At 41.0% G+C, this 16,861-nt stretch overlaps 3 protein-coding genes across 5 annotated transcripts in view; 2 read left to right on the top strand and 1 right to left on the bottom strand.

Annotated features, from left to right (window-relative positions):
• Positions 1–495: 495 nt before the first annotated feature.
• Positions 496–1,267, top strand: cldn34a (claudin 34a). Its single transcript, XM_076081504.1, has one exon. It carries the CDS (start codon positions 496–498, stop codon positions 1,234–1,236), a length of 741 nt encoding a protein of 246 aa, XP_075937619.1. The 3' UTR covers positions 1,237–1,267.
• A 7,687-nt stretch (positions 1,268–8,954) lies between these two features.
• Positions 8,955–9,715, bottom strand: LOC142938283 (claudin-24-like). Its single transcript, XM_076081560.1, has one exon. It carries the CDS (start codon positions 9,615–9,617, stop codon positions 8,955–8,957), a length of 663 nt encoding a protein of 220 aa, XP_075937675.1. The 5' UTR covers positions 9,618–9,715.
• Positions 9,716–13,370: 3,655 nt separating this feature from the next.
• Positions 13,371–16,861, top strand: part of wwc3 (WWC family member 3) — a 28,748-nt gene continuing 25,257 nt past the window's right edge. Inside the window, exon 1 of one of the 3 annotated variants that reach the window (XM_076081532.1) lies at positions 13,371–13,886. In XM_076081532.1, coding sequence (XP_075937647.1) covers positions 13,741–13,886 — 146 coding nt within the window. In that variant the 5' untranslated portion in view covers positions 13,371–13,740. The remainder of the gene's footprint in view (positions 13,887–16,861) is intronic. The other 2 variants (XM_076081530.1, XM_076081529.1) reach the window with 2 other exon arrangements.

The raw sequence follows: 16,861 nt of genomic DNA, 5'->3' as shown, positions 1-16,861 counted from the left end.
TAGGGTTTGAGTACAAAAAAGCTGATGCTGCAGCCTGATAATAAATGACACCAAAACAATGTACTAAAATAAAGTACTAATATAAAGCACCAATACTACGATCTTTAATTATTCAGCACTGGGGTCGTTTAATACCAGGTTCCTGGACGCATCACGACCTTCAGATAACGTAAAAACACGAACTCTGACTAGAGCCAGTGTGAAGTTGGTCCGTTCTGGGCTGCTGTAGAAACATGGAGGTGCAAGATGGCCGACTCCGTGGAAGACGACCCGATGTAGCGTTTTCTAAGCTAAATAAAACACTTCGATTCTTAGTTTCAGGTGATTCTACACTGATTAAAACATAGTTATGAATATTATATTCAATATCTGCCTAAAACCCCCCTAAATGTTTCACATGTACACATTGTGGATGTTTTTGTTTTCAGGAGGAACTCAACCATGTGCGACTCGGCGATCCGTCTCTCTCAGCGCTAGCGGCCCCTCTCTGCAGTGATGATGTACCTGGCTCACACGGCTCACTGGCAGTTCCTGGGCCTGATGGCGGGGGTCCTGTCCTGGATCCTCATCATGGCCGCCACCGGCCTGAACGAGTGGCGGCTGTGGTTTGTGGACGACGTGTCCGTGGTCACCTCGGGCGTGGCCTGGGTGGGCATCTGGAGGGCGTGTTTCTACAGCCACGCCCTCTCCGGGATAGAGAACTGTCGCGGCATCGGCATCTCGGACACTTTCGCTCCGGCGGAGATCCACGTCGCTCAGGTGCTGATGGTGCTGGCGCTGATCTGCGGCCTGGTGGGGAACATCAGCGGCGCGGTGGCCGTGAGGATGGTCTACTTCTCCGTGGAGGATCGTAGGAACATGCGTCTGGTGTTCGTGCTGGCGGGGTTGATGTACCTGCTGACGGGGACGCTGTGCTCGGTGCCGCTCGCGTGGAACATGAGCTCGGTGCTGAACAACAGCAGCATCCACTTTCCTCCAGAGTTCCACCTCCCCGCCGCTCCGGTCAGGCAGCAGGTCGGATCGGCCATCGCCGTGGGCGTCTTCGCCTCCATACTGATGCTCGTTAGCGGGCTGCTTTTCCTCAGCTACCGCTACGCCTGGACGGCCCCCAGTGCGGAGGCCCCTAAAAATGCCAGGAACCCGCTCCGTGGTCCCCGGACACAAACGGCCCTGGAACATAATGGAGACAACCAGGGCAGAGATAATCCTGCTTTTTACATCGAAGAAGTCTCATGATGGCAAAAATATCAAGAACATTTTCATCTTTTTTTCATCCGCGGGAAAGGACGATTTCAGAGAAGAAGTTTTATCACAATATTGTTTATCGACTGAGGACCTGCAGGATGAGTTATATCACCAGAAACACTGAGATCTACACATCAAAATACAGCATCACCAAGAACAGTCAAAAATGAATTGTGATAAAACCATAGTATGAAAAATAAGAACTGATTTTAATATTACTACTAGAAAGAAAAGTATGAATATATTTTATTAAATAGAGTGATGTGTGACATTCAAATGCCGGCATCTCCTCCATATTAACGAACACGGATTCATTCCTTGCACACAAGACCACTTGGAAAAGTTAATAAATGTACTTACAGCATTGATTTTGATGCATTTTTATTATTTGTGAAATATTATTTTCCACTTTCAATTAGTTAAATCTTTTAACCAACATCAGTCCTGATCATAACTATTAAATATTCATTATTTTTCAGAATGTAACACCAGGAGAATAACATGTATTATCTCTATAATACAGCAGTGATGCCTCTAGTGGACACTAGGAGAATAACATGTATTATCTCTATAATACAGTAGTGATGCCTCTAGTGGACACCAGGAGAATAACGTGTATTATCTCTATAATACAGTAGTGATGCCCCTAGTGGACACCAGGAGAATAACATGTATTATCTCCATAATACAGTAGTGATGCCCCTAGTGGACACCAGGAGAATAACATGTATTATCTCTATAATACAGTAGTGATGCCTCTAGTGGACACCAGGAGAATAACATGTATTATCTCTATAATACAGTAGTGATGCCTCTAGTGGACACCAGGAGAATAACATGTATTATCTCTATAATACAGTAGTGATGCCTCTAGTGGACACCAGGAGAATAACATGTATTATCTCTATAATACAGTAGTGATGCCTCTAGTGGACACCAGGAGAATAACATGTATTATCTCTATAATACAGCAGTGATGCCTCTAGTGGACACCAGGAGAATAATATGTATTATCTCCATAATACAGTAGTGATGCCTCTAGTGGACACCAGGAGAATAACATGTATTATCTCTATAATACAGCAGTGATGCCTCTAGTGGACACCAGGAGAATAATATGTATTATCTCTATAATACAGCAGTGATGCCCCTAGTGGACACCAGGAGAATAACATGTATTATCTCTATAATACAGCAGTGATGCCTCTAGTGGACACCAGGAGAATAACATGTATTATCTCTATAATACAGCAGTGATGCCTCTAGTGGACACCAGGAGAATAACATGTATTATCTCTATAATACAGTAGTGATGCCTCTAGTGGACACCAGGAGAATAACATGTATTATCTCTATAATACAGCAGTGATGCCTCTAGTGGACACCAGGAGAATAATATGTATTATCTCCATAATACAGCAGTGATGCCTCTAGTTGACACCAGGAGAATAACATGTATTATCTCTATAATACAGTAGTGATGCCCCTAGTGGACACCAGGAGAATAACATGTATTATCTCTATAATACAGTAGTGATGCCCCTAGTGGACACCAGGAGAATAACATGTATTATCTCTATAATACAGTAGTGATGCCTCTAGTGGACACCAGGAGAATAACATGTATTATCTCTATAATACAGCAGTGATGCCTCTAGTGGACACCAGGAGAATAACATGTATTATCTCTATAATACAGTAGTGATGCCTCTAGTGGACACCAGGAGAATAACATGTATTATCTCTATAATACAGCAGTGATGCCTCTAGTGGACACCAGGAGAATAACATGTATTATCTCTATAATACAGTAGTGATGCCTCTAGTGGACACCAGGAGAATAACATGTATTATCTCTATAATACAGCAGTGATGCCTCTAGTGGACACCAGGAGAATAACATGTATTATCTCTATAATACAGCAGTGATGCCTCTAGTGGACACCAGGAGAATAACATGTATTATCTCTATAATACAGTAGTGATGCCTCTAGTGGACACCAGGAGAATAACGTGTATTATCTTTATGATATAATGGGATCAAACATTGTGGTTTTAAAGGTTTTAATGGTACATTTTTGTCCTTCAGGGTCTGAGTGTCTGTATTCTGGCTACACAGTTTATTATAGACTAGATAATAGGAGCTGAGGTTGAACTTACAAAATTATATTTGCAAAAATCCGACAATTATTGAAAAATGAAAACGGAAAAAGCCCAAAATGTCCCTAGTGATGCACAAGAGGTTATTTTTGTTGTTGTTGCAGGAAACAGTTTCAACGCTGTGAGAGTGAACCAAACCAGTAAAATTATGGGCCAGAAAACCAAAACAACGAGCTGAAAGATGCTAAAACTTTCTGTGGAGCCGACATCTTTCATTTGTTGTTAATAAATGTTTGTAGCTGCTTTATTATTGTGCTGTAATACAACGTATTGGTTCATAATGTTGTGCTCTTAATATAATCTACAGATAATAATTTGTCCATCCATGTGAGTGTTTGTGCTGCCAGAGTTCAGGGACGGATGCATATCTGCAGTAATGTAATAATAAACTTTTTTATCTCTGCAGCGTTATCCAATATAGACATTTGGATGAAGCAATCTGAGCGTCTCCGTAACGATCAGCTGTGTCCGTCCTGGAGGGGTCTGGAGGACTGGAGGTCATGTGACCTGGTAGGAGGCTGACGAGAGCAGGCATGTGAGTACGGAGATCTCGGGGGGGGCTCACAGTAGTGATTGTTAAACACACACACACACACACACACACACACACACACACACACACACACCTCTCTGGAGGCGGCTGGCTGCTGAGGAACAAAAGGCCTCTTCAGCTGAGAGCAGCTCTCCGTCACAGAAGTGGATGAAAGGTGGAGCTCTAAAAAACACTGATGTTCATTTTATTGAGTTTATCATTTAAAAGCATTCCTAGAAATAAGAGATTCAGGGGAAAGTATTCAACTAATTCTTCGTCTCTGTCTTCTCGCTCTCTCTCTGTCTTCTCTCTCTCTCTCTCTCTCTCTTCACTCTCTCTCTGTCTCTCTGTCTCTCTGTCTCTCTCTCTCTCTCTCTCTCTCTTCACTCTCTCTCTGTCTCTCTCTCTCTCTGTCTCTCTGTCTCTCTCTCTCTCTCTTCACTCTCTCTCTGTCTTCTCTCTCTCTCTCTCCTCTCTCTCTCTCTGTCTCTCTGTCTCTCTCTCTCTCTCTCTCTCTATTCTCTCTCTCTCTCTGTCTCTCTCTCTCTCTCTGTCTCTCTGTCTCTCTCTCTCTCTCTCTCTCTCTCTCTCTCTCTCTCTTCACTCTCTCTCTCTGTCTCACTGTCTCTCTCTCTCTCTCTCTTCTCTCTCTCTGTCTTCTCTCTCTCTCCTCACTCTCTCACTGTCTCTCTCTCTCTCTCTCTGTCTCTCTGTCTCTCTCTCTCTCTTCTCTCTCTCTCTGTCTTCTCTCTCTCTCTCTCTCTCTCTGTCTTCTCTCCACTCTCTCTCTGTCTTCTCTCTCTCTCTCTCTCTCTCTCTCTCTCACTCTCTCTCTGTCTTCTCTCTCTCTCTCTCTGTCTTCTCTCCACTCTCTCTGTCTTCTCTCTCTCTCTCTGTCTTCTCTCCACTCTCTCTCTGTCTCTCTCTCTCTCTCTCACTCTCTCTCTGTCTTCTCTCCACTCTCTCTCTGTCTCTCTCTCTCTCTCTCACTCTCTCTCTGTCTTCTCTCTCTCTCTCTCTCTGTCTTCTCTCTCTCTCTGTCTTCTCTCTCTCCTCTCTCTCTCTCTGTCTCTCTCTCTCTCTGTCTCTCTCTCTCTGTCTCTCTGTCTCTCTCTCTCTCTCTCTCTCTCTCTCTCTCTCTCTCTCTCTCTCTTCACTCTCTCTCTGTCTTCTCTCTCTCTCTCCTCACTCTCTCTCTCTGTCTCACTGTCTCTCTCTCTCTCTCTCTTCTCTCTCTCTGTCTTCTCTCTCTCTCCTCACTCTCTCACTGTCTCTCTCTCTCTCTCTCTGTCTCTCTGTCTCTCTCTCTCTTCTCTCTCTATCTGTCTTCTCTCTCTCTCTCTCTCTCTGTCTTCTCTCCACTCTCTCTCTGTCTTCTCTCTCTCTCTCTGTCTTCTCTCCACTCTCTCTCTGTCTCTCTCTCTCTGTCTTCTCACTCTCTCTCTGTCTTCTCTCCACTCTCTCTCTGTCTCTCTCTCTCTCTCTCTCTCACTCTCTCTCTGTCTTCTCTCTCACTCTCTCTCTGTCTTCTCTCTCTCTCTCTGTCTTCTCTCTCTCTCTCTCTGTCTTCTCTCTCTCTCTCTCTGTCTTCTCTCTCTCTCTCTCTCTGTCTTCTCTCCACTCTCTCTCTCTGTCTTCTCTCTCTCTCTCTGTCTTCTCTCTCTCTCTCTCTGTCTTCTCTCTCTCTCTCTCTGTCTTCTCTCTCTCTCTCTCTCTGTCTTCTCTCCACTCTCTCTCTCTGTCTTCTCTCTCTCTCTCTGTCTTCTCTCTCTCTCTCTCCATAATGTTTTATCTAATCTCGTTTGCTCAAGTCATTTGATGAATAACGAAGGAGCGCTGATAAAAAAGTGATCAGTGCAATTTAAACCGTCATAATCACAAGTTCAGACATTCACAAAGATTGTATTTGCAGAAGATTCAAGAGAGATGAAAAAAAAAAGTTCGAAGTAGATTTGTTTTTAACTTCCTTCAATCGTCCCATGAGATCAGATAACGATCATTATCTACGAGTCATGTCAAAGATATAACTTCACGCAACATGCTGTTAAAGATTAAACCAGTTAAAGATAAAGCAACGTCTCGTCGGAGCAGTTCCACCAAAGAGTATACATTTCTCCTCTTAAAGGGAAACTTATTGCATATATGTGAGAAATAAAAAAAGTTGCATTAAAGACTTTTCGTGGCTTCAGAAGTTAAACTGCCTCAAGTGATGTCACTTGAGGCAGAGGTGAGTTGCTGAGCTTTCAGTGCGATGACAACTTCCTGTTGGCTAAAACAATGAGTGATTCCTACAGCTCTCATTTGAAAACCAAGTCAACATTTTTAACGTAGTTTGGTTACGTAACAAACATACTTATTTCAACCAAAACCACAATCTTTCACTAAACCCAGTTAAGTAGTTTTGTTTGTGAGTAAACCATAAAAAACGTAAAAAAAGTAAACTTACGTTGGAGCTTTATTTTGAAAAGATGTAACGAAACCGACACGCCGTCCCTGAAACGTCCAAAAATGTAAAGTTAGACCGCCACACCACTTCGGAGTGAGAGTGTTCTGGTAAATTGATTTTTTTTAATCCTATTTATAAATAATGGGAAACCAGTGGCATGCTCCTTTAACCTTCAGATGGTTTCATGAAGCTGTTCCAGACCTATTTCCTCTCCCATCAATCATCTCACGGCCCCTCACATTGATCCTGCGACCCTTCTGGAGGGGGCCGACCCCTGGGTTGGGAACCACTGGACTCATTTGACTGTTTTGTTTCTAATAATGTACTTTACTGAAGTATTTTGAATGCAGGACGTTTACTATTTTACCTACTTACGTATTCTACATTGTTGTATTTCTATACTCGTCTCCCTCTCTAGATAAGACAGATAAGAGGTATTTAGTTACTGTTGGTGATTGTGAGGGTGCAGCAACATTACCATGATGGTGTATCTGTTATGAGTGTGTTGAGCAAGAGAAATGTTTTTCCCAATCATATTTATCAAAGTCTGAACACTAATCTCCATCTCCATCTGAACTGTCGGGTCATGTGATAGTCGGGCAGTAGATCATCACTCCCTTCAGGGTCGGTTTGTTTGTTTGCAGTCGGATGCATTTAAGCATAATTCTTCATGAGAAGACGACATGTCATTTCCTTTGTGCCGCCACTTGGAGTTTTACAGTAATTATGAAGAATCATGAAGGTAATCATCTCTGCGGTTTGTTGTTTTCGCTGCTGATAGCCGCCCTCACTCTGGGAGACACCAGGTCCTCCCTGCAGCCTGACGGCGTCAGACGATAGGAAGCTGCCTCTGTGAGGCCGGGCAGCGTGGAACTGATTACTGAACGGACCTACTGGGCTCAGGCCCAGGGGCCCCAAGTCTCAGGGGGCCTCCCTGGCCTTCACCTACAAAATGTCACTCAAAAAGACACGTATCTACCAGGAACAGACAAAAAAAGGCCTGCAAGGAGACACAAAAATACTACAAACAGACACAAAAATACTACAAACAGACACAAAAAGACTACAAACAGACACAAAACAACTACAAAGGGACACAAAGCAACCACAAGGAGACACAATATTAATACAAAGAAACGCACAACTACAAAGAGACACGAAATGACTGCAAAGAGACACAAAACAGCTTCAAAGAGACACAAAACAACTTCAAAGAGACACAAAATGACTGCAAAGAGACATAAGTTGACCACAAGGAGACACAATATTAATACAAAGAGACACAAAATCACTATAAAGAGATAAAAACAACTTCAAAGAGACACAGAATTACTACAGAGCAGGATACAAACAACTACAAAAAGGGGCAAAAATAACGACAAAGTCTGTGTTTCTTGCTCCTAAGTTAATAGAGGCGGTGAAGTCTTTTACATGTCTGTCTCCAGCAGCTCGTTGTCTCATCATCCCCTAAAGGGCAACATGTGCTTCTTCAACATCATTATCTCGTTCTATAAGTGCTGACTAAATAAAAACTACCATCATCCGGATGTGGAGGTTTAGAAGCCGTCCACGTTCATGTCACTGGTCCTGCGTCCACGTAAACGACACAAACATAGTTTTCGGAGGACAGACAGCGGCGGCGACCTCTGACCTTTTGTGTAATTATGTCAAAGCGGGAGCCGCCGGGCAGCCGGTCCTGCATTCTTCTCGGGACACGCTGCCCATTAGAGCATTCATTAAACACAGCTTAGCCCAGCGAGCCACCAGGAAATCTGATGGAATTAGTCTCAAGCTGCGTTTCCACCGCCGCAGACGCACCTGACGCACCGAGGCGGCTGTTTTCTGTGCCCCCCCCCTCAGGGACCACTTCAGACCAAAAAATAAAGGTTTCAGGTTTATGTGACCAATAGACGACCGGATGGGGGGGGGGGGGGGAGAAGAGAGCAGCCGTGTTTCCACCTCTGACATAACTGAAGAAAAACATGCTTCATACAGATTCACGGCTTCTCATTTAAATTGAAATGTTTGAAATCACTGGAGTCCAACATGAAAAACAAAAAGAGGCAATTTTTTAATATAATTTCAATATAATTCTTTATGTGAATCATCAGATTTGGCTGCAGGAAGCATCCTGAGCACAGAATAACGTGCGCTCTCTCTGTTTTAGTATCAAGAATAACTTACAATCACAGCATTTTAAAAAGCTAAGAAACAGTATTTTTCTTCTTTGTTGGCACTTAGAAGACAAAAACAGTACCCCCCCCCCCCCCCCCCCCCCCCACCACACACACACACACCATAAAGCATTTTCTATAAAACATATCTTTTAAAAAAATATTCATGTTTACTGGTCACAGCAGGTTTCTTTTTATAACGTGATGTTGGATTGTTGCAGGTGAGAGATTCGATAAATAGCTGCATGTTTTCTACATTTTCACAAAACATTTGATCAACACAAAGCGACGTCTTTGACACTAAACCAGATATTTACATCATTCTTTTGAAGGCAGGTTGAAGTGTAGTCCTACTGGTGATGGTGTTGTGCTGTCGGCTTCACATTCTCTCAGTCCTTTAAACGTACTCTGAGCGTTTCCTGAACGACACGTCCGTGCTCATGACCTGGTATCTGCGCTGCAGCGCTGCAGGCTGAGGCTCCACCTGAGAACACCAGCAGGAGGAGACCAGGAGGAGCCCGGCCACCACCAGGAGGAACCCTCCGGTCCAGCCGCAGAACAAGGCATCGCCGAACTCCCACCGTGGCACCATGTCGGGCACTTTGTCGTCGAAGAAGTTTGCCACGGCCAAATGGGCCATGTAGGACACGGGGATCAGACACAGCACCCCGGAGATCACCCCCAGCACGCCTCCCGTGACCGTTAAAGTCCTCTTGGTTCTGGAGCCTCCGAGGCCTCCACAGCCGGCCACCAGGTAGAGCCCCGGCACGGCCACCAGCATCCCCAGCGCTCCCACGGCGAGGGAGGTGCACATGAGGACTCGGGCCAGCTTCAGGTAGCTGGGGAGGCCCAGCAGGCTGTCGTAGGCCCGGCACTCCGTGACCCCGACGTCCTGGACCACGCAGGTCTCCCACAGACCCAGACCATAGCTCTCCACGGGCAGCAGGGAGGTGGACACGGTCAGCCAGTGAGGCAGGAGGGTGGTGGCCAGAGCACAGAGCCACGCTGCGACGTAGACCAGCATCACCAGCAGCTCCAGAGCGCAGTCACGCGAGTCCATGTCTCTCTTCAGACCTCCACGGTTCACTTCTTCTTCTTCTGCTTCTTCTGCTTCTCTGGCTGCACTTCAGATGGACGAGGCTCAGACCAAACGCCCGGTAAAACAGAGCTGAGGCTCACTGGAGCTCGTTCACAAACTGTTTCCCACTCGGAGGAGCACTCATCTTCTGCTGCAGGGAGGAGAAAGAAGGATGGGGGGGCCCTCCTGCTCGGGGCCCCTCCTCCTTTACGGTCCTGCTGCTGTGCCAACGGGCAGAGGAACAGCCAGCCACAGGGCAGGAAATCAAACGCAGACAGGATATTATTGCATTTTTGTTACGTAACAGATTAAATCATTTTTCTGCATCGTGTGTAAAAAAAAAACAATAATAATAATTTAATCAAATATTTCCAAATGCTGAAGATAAGATTCTGAGATGCTATAAAAAAAACTGTGGTTATTAATCTGTGATTCTTTTTTCAAAGTATTATTATTATTATTAAAGTATAATGGAGGCAAACTCTCATCTATTATACATGTGATCATGCAGGAAGCTCCGAGGATAGTGTGCCCATGATGCATTATTACATTATGATGGTATTAATGATAATAATGACATTATTTATTATATATTGGTATGTTTATGACGGCAGTCGGCTTTTAGCTGCATGTGACTGAAGCAGAAGCAACAGAGCACTTATTGTTTGCTCTCATATGAACACTGTGGGACAAAAGATGGTAGGAGGCAACAGATCAAAGCTCTGATGTGACAAAACGCTCACCAGGCATAAACACACACACACACACACACACACACACACACACACACACACACACACACACACACACACACACACACACACACACACACACACGCTAACAAAAATGCTCAGATAAAATCCAGGCCTGCTAAACTCCTCCTCCTCCTCTGGAGAACAAAACGCTCAGCTGACTGCACTGACGTCTTGACAAAGAGTGCATGTTTGTCCGGTTGCACACGCACGCACACACACACACACACACTCAGAGATATTTTATATATATATAGACACATATACATACATAAATACATATATATATATATTATATACGTATATATATGTATGTATATGTCTGTTAAGGACAAATAATTGTCCAAACACGTCCTCAGGAGTCTTTACGTGGTCTGAAACTGACTGAGACGCATCAAATTATGTTAATTTAGTTTAAACTGGAAGATTAAGAAAATAATTAAAGAACCATTAAGTGTCCCTGTAAATCATGACGGAGAACCAGCACACCCAAGACCAGGACCCTGAAGTCTCTGCAGCCGATTCTCAACGTCATTGATTCAAAATTACATTACTTTACATTACTTTACATTACATTACTTTACATCACATTACTTTACTTTACATTACTTTACTTTACATTACTTTACATTACTTTACTTTACATTACTTTACTTTACTTTACTTTACATTACTTTACTTTACATTACTTTACATTACATTACTTTACATTACTTTACATTACATTACTTTACATCACATTACTTTACTTTACATTACATTACATTACATTACTTTACATTACTTTACATTACATTACTTTACATTACATTACATTACATTACATTACATTACTTTACATTACATTACTTTACATTACTTTACATTACATTACTTTACTTTACATTACATTACATTACATTACTTTACTTTACATTACTTTACATTACTTTACTTTACATTACTTTACTTTACATTACATTACATTACTTTACATTCCTTTACTTTACATTACTTTACTTTACTTTACTTTACATTACTTTACATTACTTTACATTACATTACATTACTTTACTTTACATTTCTTTACTTTACTTTACATTACTTTACATTACTTTACATTACTTTACTTTACTTTACTTTACATTACTTTACTTTACATTACATTACTTTACATTACATTACATTACATTACTTTACTTTACATTACATTACATTACTTTACATTACTTTACTTTACATTACTTTACATTACTTTACTTTACATTACTTTACATTACTTTACATTACATTACTTTACTTTACTTTACTTTACTTTAGTTTACTTTACATTACATTACTTTACTTTAGTTTACTTTACATTACATTAGTTTACTTTAGTTTACTTTACATTAGTTTACTTTACATTACATTACATTACTTTAGTTTACTTTACATTACATTACTTTACATTACATTACAGCCATTTATCAGACGCTTTTATCGAAAGCGACTTACAATAAGTGTATTCAACATCGGAATTCAACCTGTTATGACGAGCTGACACGTCTGAGGAGGATCATGATGAAGTAAACAGTTAAGAAACCCAGTGGAGGAGGAAGTACTCTGATACTTTACTGCAGTAAAAGTAGTAATACCACGAAGTAAAAATATTCCACTACAGGTTAAAGTCGTGCATTTAAAACCTTACTGGAGTAAAAGTACATAAATGTAGTTAAAGTTAAGGTATTGACTGATCAGAAAAGATGTATTACTATCATATCTGATATTTCTGGATTCATATTTCTGCTGCATTATTGTGTATGTTGCATGTTAACTCCTTTATATTCTGTCATCGAAATACTCAAGAGAAGTACCTCAATTTGTAAGTAAGTACAGTATTTGAGTAGAAGTACTTTGTAATTCCACCACTGAAGGTTAGGAGACCTCTTTGTGAGAGGCTGTGGCTGGGTTCATAATATTGTATTTATTTAATAATAACAATTAGTATTTATTTAATAATAATTATAATAATATTAATACATATTTATTCAGTTAATTAAATTATTATGAATAATAATATTAATATGATGGTTATGAGTATTATTACTATCATTATTAAAATCATATGTATTCTTAATTGTAATAAATTAGAATATGGCTTGAGCATATTTCTAATAAATTACCCTTTATGTACATTACAAACTATAGATGTTGAATTCAGTGAAATTGTCTGTTTTATGCTCAATATATATTTTTTACAATTTCTGTCTGTTCTGTTTGTTAAATGTTAATATTAGACATTTTACATTTACACGGTAATCTTATAAGTGGGCCTTAAAAATATATATATTTAACGAATTCTGCCTTTTTTAACTTCACTTATTTACAGATGTACACATAATATAATCTTGATGTGGGCACTGAAGGCCTTAGAACCAGGAAACGACTGTAATGTCACATGTTTTTATTAGTGTAGTTCTTTTAATACACGATACATTTTCTATGACACATATTGTTTTCTGGTCGAGAGACACTCATTTTCTTGCTGTTTAATTGGTTGAAAATTACACATTTACCTTTGTTTAGCCTGTGACTTCTGTATACGGCCGATTGTCAATAAAGTTGTGACGCTTGTATGATGACAGAGGTGTTGCTGCTATATCTACTGGAGACACAAGATGGCGCTGTTGTACCATTATAACAAAATAACTTTTCAGGGGGAGTTGTCCCTGAATTTAAAAGTTAACCTATCTTGTTTCTGTGTCGGTGGTTCGTTTCCACACAACGATATTATTTATTTATGTATTTAATAAAGTTATCGGGCAGTTATGTCACGTGACTCCACAGGGTTTGTTATCTGACAGCTGAACAATAAAGTTATCTAACTTTCTTCTTCTTCTTTTTCTCCCGCCACTTGTTACCGACTAAATTATATAGGTAAAAAAAAAACATTAAATAAACGGTTTTTTTTAACCGTTATTTCACAGCGACGATATTTTTTTTTAACGGAGTCTTCCTATTGGACCGGAGCAGCTCGCGTCCGACCATTTATGCAAATGAGACTCTACCCCGAATATGGACACGGAGGAATGAAATATGGTGGAGGAGGAGGCGAACATGGAGGATCCGAGGAGACCGTGAGAGCTCCGCGGTAGTGGGTTTTATTTATTTATTTTTTCAACTTGTGGACGTTTTGGAAAAGAAAATCTCGGATGTACTTTCAGCCGAACTTCGGTAGGAAGTTTTATATTTCAGCCTCTGTTATTTTGCGCCGACGTCGAGTTCGTGGTAATGCTGTGAAGACCCGAGTGTTTTAACTCGGGGGTTTTGTGGAGGGGAGGTGGTGGAGGTGGATATTGAACCAGGGCAGAGGGCTCCAAGACCCCGACGCTATGCCGTGGATCAGCGGCGGTAAGCGGGCAGAGAGCTCGGAGCTGCCGCTGCCGGCGGGCTGGGAGGAAGCTCGGGATTACGACGGGAGAGTGTTTTACATCGACCACAACACCCGACAGACGTCGTGGATTGACCCCAGAGATAGGTATGCTGAAGGCCTGGGAGTAGCACACACACACACACACACACACACACGCACACACACATTTATACACTCAGACACACACACACACACACACCCACACACACATATACACTCAGACACATACACTCAGACACACACACACACATATACATAGACACATACATTCAGACACACACATACACACACATATACACTCAGACACACACACACACACACACATATACACACACTCGTGTTTAATTCAACAATAACTTACACGAGCAGATGCAACAGAGGGGCAGTGACTACAAGGGAAGGCTGTTTTTGTTTTTGTTTATTTATTTTTTTACAAAAATAAATCCTTTTAATGTGACATAAAGTTCCGGTGGACCCTGAAGGCAGCACCGGTGAATCAGATGAGATGTGTAACGCCCATCGTCACCCAGCTGCTAATACTTTCCCCATTATCTTAAAAAAAGTCTGACAGCTCTGTGACATGAAATGTAGACAGCAGCCCTGCCTTTCGTGTGTGTGTGTGTGTGTGTGTGTGTGTGTGTTTCAGCTGGCTTGTTCACACACTTGTCAGTTTTTTTTACTCAGAAAAACTTGATGTCAAAACTCAAAACTCATCAGCAGATTTATGACTTCCAGTGACCTGAAACATTCCTGGTTCTCTCTCACTCACACACACACACACACACACACACACACACACACACACACACACACACACACACACACACACAGTGATCTATTGTTATCAGCTTTCATTTTAATTTTCACGTACAAAAACACCTCCAGTCCAAGCTTCATAATGTAGTAAAGAATTAACCCATTAAAAGTGTGTTTCACACACAAGAAAAAGAGCGTTAAAAACTCTAACTCCCAGAAATCATTGTGGCAAAAAAGAATGCTCGGAATGCTAGCTGGGCCACTGGGAGAGCTGCAAGGATGTGCTTTCTGTCGGTGCGACTGTGATTATTTTTACCAGCCCAGAAACCTTTGAGAGATTACTGGAGAATTATAGCACATATCTCAACTTCTAACTCCACTGTTATGAAGGGTTTAGTGTTTCTGTGCAGCGTTTATAATCCGCTCATTCTGAGCAGTGGGAGTGTAGAATGTAGAATGTAGAATGTAGCAGCAGCGTTTAATCTAGATAAGAAAAACCTGATTTCCTTGAAGGCTCCTCCTCCTCTCTGCTGGTTGATGAACCATTGTTCTGTGAAGCTGATAGCTTGTTTCTCAACATCTTACAGCGTGTGGAAGTAAAACATATTGATGTCGTTACACGTTTGCATGACTAAAGAATGTTCTGGTGCTGCTCGGTGATTTATGGGTTTATCTGGGCCGGAGGAATGTCTCCTGTCACCACCTGAGAACTTCACTTTACAGTAAATCACAGCGCTCACAGCTCCACTCTCTGCTGCAACACAAACAGAGGAAAAGGTGTTCAAATAAAAGTAGTTTCCCTCCTTCAGCTGCAGATATAACGACTCAAAGACTCAAAGACTCGAGATACAACAAAGTGACAGCGAGCTTCAGACGTCACATGGAACCAGAAGAAGCACTAACTCATGTTGTTATTCTAGAGCTGCAGACATCAATCCATCAGTTCTGTTATGAAATTAATCTGCAACTATTTTGACAGTTGATTAATCGGTTTGCGTCGTTGTTTTCTTTTAAAGCGAGACACTACAGGCGAATACATGTCAATATGCAAATGAGGCATTATCTTATTAAATATGTGCTAGTATTCATACATACAGAACATAAATGAACGTTAGATAAAGTCAGGTTCAATATTCTTGTTTCATGTTGTTGACATATTAGAGTCAAAGGTTTTTACATTCATGATATCTCTTTATATCACTCCATAAACCAGAAAATACTGTCAACAGCCATAAAACATCTATTATCACCATGTTGTATTAATAAATGTATGAATGAGTGTGTGAGTGATGTGTGAACCTTCAGCACACAGAGAGGAATGAAAGAGTGAAGTTTGGTGAATGTAAGAGCTGCTGAAGTGGAGATTTATCATCAGAGTCTGAGAACAAACTCATTGAGAGGAAACGTCCTTTAAAGAGACGTTTAGTTACATTACAGACATTTAGAGACTCTACAGGTGAACACATGAACTCATAGATATCACCATGAAACTTCACCACTTCATCACTCACATTAAGACGAGTATTTATTGTATTACAAGTTTTATGAAATGTTATGTTTAAATATGTAAATGAGGCTTTATGTGATGGTAACTTGGTGAATTTAGTAGAAATCTACAGACGTAAACAGACAAAGTATAAAATAAATGTTTTATTTCCTCTCGTCTGACAGAAGACGAGTTATGGAGGAAAAATCTCTAAATTAACATGAAAACAATGTTTTTGTTTTTAGTGTCTCGCTTCTTAATATTTTCTGGTTTCTTTTCTCATGTATTTGAGTTGAGGACGTCAGTTTAATCGAGAACATAATCAACAATAAATGTTAGTTATTGTTCTACGTTATTGATTACCTCATGTGATTGAATAATCGATTTAATGCTTCATCATGACGCTGATGCTTTATGTTGTCAGACTTTAATTGATCTGAAGATGAGATTCATATTTCATAAGATCATCTTGTGAGCCCTGTTTTCTTTTGTTCCGTCTTCTTTATTAGTAACGTTTTGTTTAAACTGGTGCTTGGTGTCGTGACCTCCGAACATGAACGTTTTACATCATTCTCCGAAACTCTCAGAGATATGAACAAAGACTGGGTTTATAAACTAACCTCCACCAGATAGGGATTATAATCATCTATAAACTCATATCTCATATTCATGAACTACTTCATCACCTTCATACAAACCCTGTAGAGAAACAAGTCCAGTATTAAATGTGTTATAAAGAGACTACGGTTGAATATAAACTATTTGATTTGGCTGATAAATATTTACTCACATGTCAATTTTTAAGACTTCCTGTTTCTGAAGCTTCTAAGATATATAA

Source organism: Anarhichas minor, unplaced genomic scaffold (genome assembly GCF_050575085.1).
Source record: "Anarhichas minor isolate MPS153535 unplaced genomic scaffold, ASM5057508v1 ptg000081l, whole genome shotgun sequence".
NCBI lineage: Eukaryota > Metazoa > Chordata > Actinopteri > Perciformes > Anarhichadidae > Anarhichas > Anarhichas minor.
Note: the sequence above shows the minus strand (reverse complement) of the source record. Positions and strands in the feature narration are given on the sequence as shown.